Here is an 11852-nt window from a genome sequence, read left to right as displayed (position 1 = left end):
CTTCATAAATTCTGAAGAGGCATTGACCAAAACCACTCAAAAGAATCTGTCTGACTACTTGAAAGCAAAGCATTAAGAAAGATCAGAGCTGAAACTTTTATACGGCACGCTGACACCTCTAAATTAGAATTAATGACTTTTGTTTCAGTCTTCTTGTTGTTTCAGAACCACTTTCAGTTTGTTGAATGCTTTCACTGCTGCATAAAACTCACCAAAGAAGTTCAGTGAGAACAATTCATGCTCCCCGGTGGATGAACTTTCCTCACTTTGGACACTATAATAGTTGAACTTTCTGTCAGAAACACCCTCATGCTAAAAATGTATCTTTTACACTTTTACTGTTTGATTATAGCAGGTATATTCTGATAGGTAACCATGTTTCCCCCCACTTTTATTTAATGTATTTTAACACGAATCAAACCAAACAAACACACACACATGCACATATATCTGCTGTTTGCTGACTAGCCTGTTGAATCTGCAATTCACGTTTTATTTCGGACAGTTTCAGACTCATTTTGTGTTGGTTCCTGTGTGCTGAAGAGGAAGGAAGAAGGTGAAGAGTTTGCTGTGCTTTGCTGTTTCTCTGTGAGAGTTCAGGAGGATCAGCGGATGTCAGAAATCAGCCCCTGTTTAATAAAATTACGCAAACAGTCTAAGCATACATAATACTACATTTTATGTACTTTGGATTTTGGATAACTCTGGTTGTCTGCTGCCTGTTAAATCAAACCAAAAATGGCGACCGGAAGCGTTTTATATTCGTGGTTTATTTTGAAAGCAGTGACAGGAAATCCCCTTCAGGTGGTTCCATCGAACTTCACACTAAATGACGGCGATTTGGGCAGACAGTCAGGTTGATCTGAATAGAAGTAGATTTTATATTATAAAAAATGATCCGCTGTTGGTTTCATAACAGACAAAAATCTAAACTTTGGTCAGGTTTATGACAGAAATCCTTTTGATCTTTAACATATGGCTGTTATTGAAAGGAACTTTACCGATAACTGTGAAGAAGGAAGACAGAACCTCTGACAAAAACATGCGGGTGGTTCTAAATGAGGAAACTTCAGCGTCTTTGAGGTTTCGTTAACTTTTTATTTATTTTTTTATATTTTTTGGTCTATCATGCGCAAAAGATGGGTCCGTCGGAGGTTGCTTGTCATCATTTTCACCTTCTTCATCATTATCTTCGTGGATTTCCAATTACGCACGAGCAGCTTCCCCAAACTCAACGTGGATCACCCCCCGTCACCGGGCGCGCCGCGCAGCTCCATCCAGCAGGTTCGCTCCGAGGACGCACGGAGCTCCGCGTCCAGCAGCAGCAGCAGAGGAGGAGGACGGTCCCAGCATCATGACAGCAGCCCAGGACTCTCACTGTTTGAGGGTCCACATGCCACTCAGCCCCAGCTGGAGCTGGAGGACGTCTACATAGCTGTGAAGACCACCGGGAGGTTCCACACGACGCGCCTCGCGCTTCTTTTGGAGACGTGGATCTCCAGGACCAAAGCGCACGTAGGTGTCCGCTGTCCTCAGTTTTGTTTTATTCTTCTGTCATGCAGCTGTTTTACAAGCAAGAGAAAGAAACCGACTTTAAAATGGTCCACATGTCTGTTTTAAAACAATGTTTCTATTTTAGGACTTTTATTGCTTATGTACAGTACTTTGATGCATCAAAAGCAAACAAAGTAAAGCAAAAAAGATCACTAAACATCAGTGCATAAGGGTAAATAAAAAAGACAAATCCTTCCATGCACATAACTGTTTTTCAGGAATTTCAGGAGTTCAGGTACTTTTTAAAGCCAAAGGATAAAACGTGTTTTGAAGTCTATTTATCCAACTGTTCAGGTATGTTTTTTTAATAACTGAACAAACTGGAGTTTATTAGCCATCAGATATTATGGAGGTCATTTTATTATTTAGAAAGATTAACCTTTAGGCCACATGCAGGCCTAATGAGGCATCATTAGGCCTGCAGCATCTGATGCTCTCATAATGTAACAACCCTCATCTGCTGAGGTTAGATTTGTCCAAACTGGGTAAAAATCTGAAGTTGTTCACTAATGCCTGTAGTTTACAGTTCGGTTACAGAAAACAACTTATTCATCAAGAAATAGGGAAATATTTCATTAGAAAAGAAAAAAAAATGACTTTGCTGGTTTAGTTTTAGACCCTTACTTTTTACAGCGCCTACATGATAACTAAAAAAAGTTGTACTCATGAAAAAACGTTGTACCCATGTTTATAAAATGGATCTTCTTCTTTCTTTTAACATCTATGAGAGATTAATTTGTCTTGTTACTTCTTGTTTTCTGTTACATAATGCAGGAAAATCTCTCAGAAGGTCAAGGACTGAAAGAGGAAGATTTGTGCTGTGTCTTCCTCTTTCTCACAGAAAAATGCTGTGCAAAAGGTTTAATGCCCTTGCTGCGCTTGGCCCACTTATTGTATCCCCAAAACACTAAACATAAAATTAAAAAGCAGACATGCTACACGTGTAGTCACACAAACGCATGAGTACAAGAGCAATATTACGTATTAGAACAGAGACACAGGAAGCAGTGCGACTGGGGCTTTTTTTTGGGGGGGGGGGGCAAGCTGCCTTGTTATGACTTTGGTAACAATACTGAAACGGAAGCTGCTCACAGAACAGGAAGTTCAGATGCAGATTGCAGAACATCATACTTACAACCCTCCACACATAATGGCTGAGGGAAAAATCGACTCTAACACTCCTCCAGCTGCTTCTGACATAAAGCTGCTATGACCTTAGAGCTGAAAAAGACTGTAACTGCTTAAGATGTCCCTGGTGACCTGGAGCCCTAAATATGAACATTGTTTTTACCCCTCATGCCTAATGTTTAATGTGGCGTTGTACTGAAAGGTAAACGGAAAGCTCCTTCAGCCAGATCTTGACCAGAATCCCTATTTAGACACATTAAAACGATTTCCTGTTGTTCCCAAATCTTCCTTAAACTTTGTGACAAACGTGAGATTTATGCATTGTCTGGTCTCGTCAAAACGTTCCTGCGAGCTCTGCTCACGAGTTGCTGTGGTTTGACACTTTGTCAGTTTTTGTTCTTCTGTTCAGGCTGACCGATTTCAGCGCCGGCAGTTTAGTTTGACTTATGACCAGAGTGGAGAAAACTTTCAGTGATGGCAGCTTTTTCTCAGGGGGGGCTTCAGTGCTGTGGTGCAGTGACAGTGGAGGGGATGATCGATTAGAGATGAAGGGAGGTCAGTGAGGTTTAGACAATAAGATTAAAAAATAAAATCTTTGGGACACCATTTTATTTAAATGATGTCAAAATGATAAAAGTGAAGATTTAAAGTTGCTTTATTGTTGCTGAGAGCAACAGAGAGATTAAAAAAGTTGAGGGTAGCTTGTCAGGTTTTATTTCCTCCAGGTCTCTGTGTCTTACACATTTAATAGAGTCCACAATACAAAGAATAGACAGTTTAAGTTATAGTGACACTTTTTCTTGCTAATTCCTCACATTTGATGTTTTGCACTTGAGTTACAGTAACCATAAAAACACTCAAAAAGGCAGTCACACTTTCGTTTCTAATATGAGATTGTGCAACTAAATCCACCATTATGTTCCAGTGTTGGAAAGTAATTAAACAAAGACTCTGCTGCCGTCCACTCTCATCTTCAGATGTGATGAAACGGACACAAAAAGATCTGAAAGGCAACAGCTTGACCAGATTAGATGTAACCCTAAACAGACAGGCTTGTGTCTGACAGGGTCTGAGCTCAGCTTCTGCACAGAAAAGCCAGGATGAGATGAATAAAATTGACTCTTAAACAGTTAAACATGCTAATTATCTGTGATGGAGTCTAAAAATAAAAGTGCAGAGCTAAAATGGGCACAATGCATTCTCAACTAACTCCTAACCTACAGTAGGTTCAAAGACAGACAAGAGACAACAATCATATACTTGTCATCCTTTGGTGGTTCATTATCAGAACACCTTTAATTTATTTTACTGTCTCAAGATGCAAATTTGGGTATTTTCAATCCCAGAAAGCATATAAATTCAGAACTAGATATCTCTAAAAATAGAACATTACACGTAAAACCTTTTCACGGTTTTTCAAGGATACCTGGAGTTTTAATCTCATCGTGTAATCCAGGGATTAAAGGTATCAGCTGCTTCCCTCTCCCCGCATATCTTTTAATAAGCCCTCACATACACCCCTCCTTACACACACTCACAGATCAGATGGACCCACCTAAATGGCCCGAGACACAAAGTCAATCGAGACGAGCCTTAATGTTCCGAAGCACTGAACTCCGGCTGTAAAAATGTCTCCCCGTGTCACATTCTTTTATAGAATAAAGATTTATTACATTTATATCATTTGTCATCACAGAGTCACAGTGTAGATTTACTGCTGATTAATGTGCTGGAAAAACATTTCATAAATTGATGGATAGATCTTTTTTTTTTCAGTTTTATTGTCACTAGACCCCAAACCTATGTCTTGGAGGAAAAAACAAAACAAAAGGTAAAGCTGCCCACCTCAGGAGAACTTCAGACTAAAACTTTTAGTCTTCTTGTGTTGCAGCCAAAGCATTAATTCAGTCCCTTGAATAAAACATGACTTAATGTTTATTTTTTATCTAATCTAACAGGTGATTTGTCCCACTCCTGGGTTATTTCGTGCCTCACTGGCAAAGAAAGTCGAACGCACCGGAAGGTTCAGCCTGACGGGTTGTTGAAATTGGAGCCGTTTCCGCAAAACCTCCAGAGCAAACCCACCCAGTCTCTGTGGACTGAACAGATTTAAATCAGCACATTCGACTGCCTGCTAAATAAACTTGATTCAGAATACGGAGAAAGTGTTTGTGGAATCTCTTAAATGCTGGTTAAACTTTAAATAAATCATTTTAAACAAGATATTTCATTTTGATGATCATAAAATAAAATTTCAGCGAATACAATCCTCCCTACTTGCCATTTTAAAGTATAATTAGGTCAATATTTTTACATGTCTTCAAATAATATGTACCTCTGTCAAGGAGGTTGTTTTCGGTAACATTTGTCTGTCTGTGTGCAAGATTACTCAAAAAATTATGGACAGATTTTTATGATTTTTTTTCAGGAAATGTCAAACAGGGTACAAGGAACAAGGGATTAAATTTTGGTAGTGATCCGGTCAAAGTTCAAGGTCAAAGTCACAGACCAGCCCGTGCTCTAACTCTGCAGCTGTATAACAGGAATGTTAAACTCCACAGCTGGACACCTCATGGGCCAAGGGGTGATCACTGTTGATTTCAACGTGATGGGGTCAAAAATCAAGGTCACAAATGACCTTGTGCTCTAACTATGGAACCATGTAACGGATGAAAATTAAACTGCACAGTTGAACACCTCTTATATCAAGGGTGATCACGATTGATTTCAAGGTCATGGGGTCAAAGTTCAGCATCACAGTTGACCCAGTGCTCTAACTCTGCAGCAGTGGGATGTAGGAATGTCAAACTGCACAGCTGGACACCTCATGGGTCAAAGAGGATGCCTGCTGATTTCAAGGTTCATGGGGTCAAAGGTCACAGGTAACCCCTCTGTTAAAAACCTTCTCTCTGCTCCTACATGTGACCCTTTTGTTTCCTCCACCAAGGAGGTTCTGTTTCCGGTTGTGTCCGCCGATTTGTCTGTCTGTTAGCAAAGATCAGGTAAAAACTAAAGAACAGATTCGGATGAAATATTCAGGAAATGTTGGAGTCGTCACAAAAAACAGTGGATTAAATTTTGGTGCTGATCCAGGATATGACCCGGACCGCACAGAAAACGCAAACCTCCGCCAAGGCCACAGAGTGATTAAAAAATTGAGTGCTTCTAGTTGGACATTATCTTTTGAGTGGAACTTTAGTAAATTGTATTTGTAACCTACAACATAAGGTGTAAAACTCTGATATGCAACAATAACAGATGCAAGAATCACTTGGTTTTACCTTATTTTGAGAACATAAAGTTTAATGCGTTACAGTTTTTCACCACCAGATGTCAGCACCGCACCACTGATTTATTTATGAAAAGGCATCTGCATGAGTGACTGTTGAGCCTGAAAAAAGCTGTGATGGAAGAGACATAAAAATGTTTGTTATCTAAGATTTATTGACTTGCAAATACAACACCGTCTCAGTTCTGTACGGCTCGTTGGCGCTCTGCAGACCAGACGCTCGTCTCTGTGTTTGTGCTGCCTTCATGGCACTCGTTGTTCAGGCTGAGAGGAGGAACACTTCCTGACTTTGGTCCATCAATAAAGAATTCAGAATGTTTAATGAAAATGTGTAACAGAAAAATAGGAGGATTGAAATCAACTTTAAATCCACTCTTTTTTTTCTCCTCAGACATTTATTTTCACTGACACTGAGGATGAAGACTTAAGTTCACAAGGTAAGCAAATTTAAAATTACACACAATGTTTAAAAATTCAGATCTGGACAAAGAGCTGCACCATATGCAGTCGTTTTGGGCTAACAGTATCATAAATCATCCAACTTCAAGTACTTTAGATCACAAAAGCAGGCTAATAGGGGTTTGAGGGAAATTGACTTCACAGTTTTTCACATTTTCTGCTTTCCTGATGATGCAGTGGCAGATTTATTACTGTAAGGCTCGAAACAGGCTCTTTGTTTTGTACCTAGCCTGTTTCACTGGCCGATATAACCACAAATGAATGGTCAATTTAAACACAAAGTACGGGTCAGACCTCGCTGCCCTATATCAGCGACTGTCTCTGAAGAAATGGAGGCACTCGGAGCTTAAAACAAGAGTTTTGAAAGTGCAGCAACCGCATTTGTCCCAAGTCTTGATGCATAAATGGAAAATTTCTATTTCTCACTTTTTCCCCCCAATCAGTCTTTCTCTTACACATTTATTTTTGCATGAATTTTAATTTCACCCTTGAATAATTTATTTTATTTATCTTTTTTTTTATATTTCCCCTTTATTCTCTTTTTTCCCCTTTATGAAAAGAGATAATAATGTTCTGGCAAGACCCAAGACTAAGAAACAGTACAATATGATCTGCTTTTTCTCTTCTGATCTGATTCTCGTTTTCCCATCCAGGTTATAACTTGGTGGTAACGAGCTGCCACTCAGATCACAGCCAGCAGGCTCTGTCCTGCAAGATGTCCGCTGAGTATGATGGTTTCATGGCCTCAAACAAGAGGTGAGACAGATTAAAAAAAACAGTCATCGCCTTGGATTAACGGGGGTTTATAGACCAGATTAAGATTACAAAAACTAATCACATCAATAGAGGTGTAAGGTAGACAGAATTAAATGAAATGTAACCAGTCTTTTAAGTTTGGATGAAACTTAAAAGACATTAGAAAAGGGAACTCTTATAGGTTTTTATAGAATTTTGTTACCTTTTACAGGAACTGCTAAACTTTTCCTATTGGTTGTGTTATTATTAGATAAATATAAGATGCAATGGATGAAATTATTTATTTGATGTGCTAACACCAAATGTTTTATTTAAACTCTTTGCTCTTTCTTTACAAACATGTTCAAGATCTCTTCATGATTAGGACTTTACAGATACCTCAGGAAGCTGTGATTTGCTATTAACCCAAACAGTAGCTGATGTGTGTCTCTCAGTTTCAATTTAAGAACTTTTGTTTCTTTTATTATTTATAGGTTATTACAAAAACCAGCTGGACATCGGAGTAAATCAATGAGAACCTACTGCAGGATGTTAAATATTAAAGTTTTGAGAGAAACGTCAGTATTTGCTCAAGTAAACTTCCTGATCGTGCATTAGATAAAGTAGCACACGTACAGATTGATGTGTTGGAAATGTGAACGATATTTTTATTTGTGAGGGGGGGGAAATCAACAGCTTGTGTTTGGTGTGTGACTAAGGCGCTGACAACTGTCTTGTTATAACGATGGCAGAGAAAATGAGTTTTTCCAGTTTGGTTCCAGCACGAACTAAGAAAGCATCCCCGGTTTCTCTGAAGTCCCGTGGAAGTGGAGGCTTGGTCTGTTTGCTTTGGAAAGAAGCCTTTCTGCCGTTCGGACGGCAGAGAAAAGAAGGGCTCAGCATTGTTGTAGTTTACGCATTTTGCTTTGGAATGAGGCTCTGAAATTTCGTCCAGTTTTAAATATTGTAGAAGAAAAAAAAAAAAAGTCAAACAGCTTGATCACTTAGAGAAGTACAGTGAAGTGCTGCGTTGAAATGCAGACCAAAAATAGCTTTCTTTTGTCCTGTTCTGAGATTTTATTGAAAATTCAACATTGTTCGGGAACATTTGACCACATCTAAAAGCAGATAGAGTTAGAAGCTCTGCCTGGAGAGCCATACGTCACCTCCAAAACAACCTTTCCTGCTTTTATCGATAACCCCGCAACAAATGCAACGTTTGATAAAAGAGGTTGCTCTTGTTTTTTGCTAAATATCGCAGAAAGACCACCACCAATGACTACTACCTAAATAAATGGAGACATTACATTCTCAGCAGGTTACTTGACATTTGGCAAGGGCTTCTTTTCAATTTGCAGTTTAATTTATGCACTCTTCAACGTTAAATAGATGCCATAAAACTGTAACCAATTATTTTCTGATAGACTCAACATGGTTGGTGAACGAGAGGCCTTTTTCTTTATGGAAGAAGTGACTGATATGTAATTAAAGCCAAAGTTGTAAGGGTTTTGGACGTGGGGAAAGATACCCAGGCCACAGCTTTTTTGATAGAAAGTTTGAGGAATAGTACAAAGTACTTGTCAAGTACAGGTTGCAGTAATGACTTGTAGAGATGTGGGAAAAAAATGTCTTGTTTTCAGCAGATGAACACTGAGTGCGTGGCACAAAAAACAAGTGTGCAGTACTTGTGTAGTATATTTGGGGCATGAACTCGTCCGTCACTCGTGTGTCCTACTGTCATCTCAAAGCCCCTACTAGCCGTTCACATGACTTGGTTCATGTGTATACAAAAAGTACACATTCGTGATTTTTTTTTTGCAAAAATTTTCATGTGCAGAACCAATAGTCTCCACAGCCAGTCTTCAGCTTTCTGCAGGGCTGAACACATACAAGTCAAAAAGAAATTGTTTATTTCTTTGTTTTTTCTCTAAATAAAGGAACAAGTAGTATTTATATATAAACTGAAATATCTTGGCTGTATTAATGCTGATCACTGGCTTTTAAAAGCCTAAAAAATATTGACTTGATGTGAAATTACATTAAAAAAAGTGACCTAGTAGGATTTAAATATTTGGGCTCAATGACACAGAAATAAATATACAGAAACTTCATCTGGTCCTGGAAGCTGTGTGAAAAAGAAAAGAAAAAAAGAAAAGAAAAGAAAGTTGCATACACAATACTGTGCGTAAGTTTTAAACCACCTCTAATTTCTTTATACTATAAGTCTAGGGAGCCAGACTTTCTTATAATCTCTTAAAGTGTCCTTGATCAGCAGTTCTCAGTGCTCTTTGAAAGTCTTAAAACATCTATTATTTGGATGAGATCAATAGCACATTAAAAAATCCCAAGAAATTCTGGCTTTTTGGAAGTAAAATATAAATAAATGAGGACTGACTTAAGACTTTTGCACAGTACAGCATCACTTTAACTAGCTTTTGCAGTCAGAAAATGTTACATGAAGATTTGAGTGTTGAATGTGAAACAAACGCAGCAGAAATGATATATTTAGCTATTTTTTTAAAAGATCTAAAACGTAAATTTCTGGTTCAATCTTTCTGTAATTCTTTATAATATCAGATGCACAGATTATAAATAAGTCATTTTTTACTTAAAAGTTTTAACAATAACTTGATTCAGCACTTGCTGCAGCCAGTGATGATATATACTTTTTGGCAGCCGTTAAAAGAACGAATCCACAAGGAAACCTCAGAGTAAAAAAGAAAGTTACAAGCATTAAGACATAATTTCCTCCCTCTGTCGCCCTTCAGGTGGTTTTGTCATGTAGACGACGATAACTACGTGAACCCGGAGGCTCTGCTCTCTCTGCTCTCGGCCTTTCCCCAGGAAGGTGATGTCTACGTGGGCAAACCGAGTCTGGACAAACCCATCACCGCTCACGAACTGCTCCGGGGAAATGCAACGGTACCGTTCTGTGTTTGTTTAACCTCAACCTCTGCTGCTTCTTTGGTAGATTTAACTCCGGTTCTAAAGCGTGACACATATACTGAAAGAATAATGTTAAGTTAACACACCTTTGGATGTTATAAACTTCATCCTAACAAAAGTCTTCTTTTCAAGCCTTTCACCTGGTTAATTGGTTTCTATCACAGCTAGGATTTTCTCACATCCCTGAATATAAAGGGATGCATTTTCACAGTTTTAACCCTCATTACTAACCATTTCAGGAACAAATTGAAGTAGTCACAAAGTTTTGACTGGTTAGTCAAGTGACTCTTACTGAAATGGCTCCTAATTACCTTTGGTTTTAAAAAATCATGTTGTAAGGACAGCAGAATTTTTAAACATTTCACAATACTGTTAGAACAGGAAAAGGAAGGTGAATAGGTTTTCATCACTTGATACCATCAGTGCTTGAATGTCTTCTGAAACATTATAAAGAGGTAAAAGTTTCACCAGCCTGGCTTTTATTAAATAAGCTGCTGACCTCAGATGTAGCAATGGTCATACTCAGTAGGCTCAAATGTAAAAAAAAGCCGTAAGACAAAAAGAAACAAAAAAAAGGTTCATCATCTAGCCTCTGTACTTCTTGCTCTACTGTAGATCCTTAAAGGAGTAACTCAGATGAAGTTGGGTGAAAGGTTATGAACAAAAACATCCTACCGGTTGTAGATAGCTTTTTTAAATATCCTCAGTTTGATGAAAGAGAGTTTATACTGAATTGGACAGATGAGGTAAATAAAGCCAGCAGGAACTGTTTCACAGAAGCAGCCATGTTGTACTTTTGGGACCAACATCTGCCCACGAGGAACGTGGGGCAGATGTGGTTGAGATGTGGTTTTACTTTTTAACACTTCAGTCCTGTTCTGCACGGAGTTTAACATGTACTGAGAAACTAGTCCCATTCTGGCCTCAACCTCCAGGTTCCGGGTCTGAAGTCCACCCATATTAACAGTGTTTGATTTCACATTATGCACTTTTCCCAGCAGAAATAAATGATGCTCCTGCTGAAGGTGCCCCAGGCTGCATAAAGATTTGTCAGATATTGTTGTATGACTGTTTTGAGACTGAAGTTATTTTAGGACAGCAGTGATCCTCTTTGGTATTGGCTTCGCTTGGACTATCCATTAGCTCGTCTATTCGGTCAGAATTAAACTTGTTTCTCCAAATTGAGGTTGTTTAAAGAGCTATCTACAACAGATGAGAAATTAATTGTAAATGTCCACAGAACCTCACTTTAAAAGATCTGATTTAGTGTTTCTCATCAGACCTGCAGTCGTGATGAATGAGGTTGTAATCGGGTCTGTATGTGGATGAATGGCTGAATGGCGGTCTGCGGGACGTGTGGCTGCATAGTGTTTGTTCACTCCTGAGTGATTAGTGCCTTGTTTGAATACACACGAAGCAGGTGTGCGCACAGACAATGAGGGTAAAAGCTTTTCAAACGCACGAACAGGTGCACGTGTGCGGCTAGTGCAACAAGCATGTAGCCGTGCAAGCGTTCGTGTTTGTGCGCGAGCGCTCGGAATTAATGCTTACAATGTGTTTAAGTGCAGAGTGATTCCAGTGAGCTCGCTGCACTTTTCAATCTCCAGTTCATTTCTTGAAATTGCCCTCTCCATCTCTTTGTGTCACATTCTCTGCTCTGATTGCATCCATTTATATTGAAAACAGATCTTTATTAGTCTTTGCTTCCTGCTCCCCTTCTGCTCCCCTGCCCCCCCCCCCC

At 39.0% G+C, this 11852-nt stretch overlaps 1 protein-coding gene across 1 annotated transcript in view; it reads left to right on the top strand.

Moving 5' to 3' along the window:
• The first annotated feature begins 818 nt into the window (after positions 1-818).
• The window catches only part of mfng (MFNG O-fucosylpeptide 3-beta-N-acetylglucosaminyltransferase), a 15688-nt gene continuing 4654 nt past the window's right edge, over positions 819-11852 (top strand). The window contains exons 1-4 of the mRNA XM_017418665.3: positions 819-1515; positions 6363-6408; positions 7084-7186; positions 9934-10087. Coding sequence (XP_017274154.1) covers positions 1129-1515; positions 6363-6408; positions 7084-7186; positions 9934-10087 — 690 coding nt within the window. The 5' untranslated portion in view covers positions 819-1128. The remainder of the gene's footprint in view (positions 1516-6362; positions 6409-7083; positions 7187-9933; positions 10088-11852) is intronic.

This window comes from Kryptolebias marmoratus, linkage group LG3 (assembly GCF_001649575.2).
Source record: "Kryptolebias marmoratus isolate JLee-2015 linkage group LG3, ASM164957v2, whole genome shotgun sequence".
Lineage (NCBI taxonomy): Eukaryota > Metazoa > Chordata > Actinopteri > Cyprinodontiformes > Rivulidae > Kryptolebias > Kryptolebias marmoratus.
Note: the sequence above shows the minus strand (reverse complement) of the source record. Positions and strands in the feature narration are given on the sequence as shown.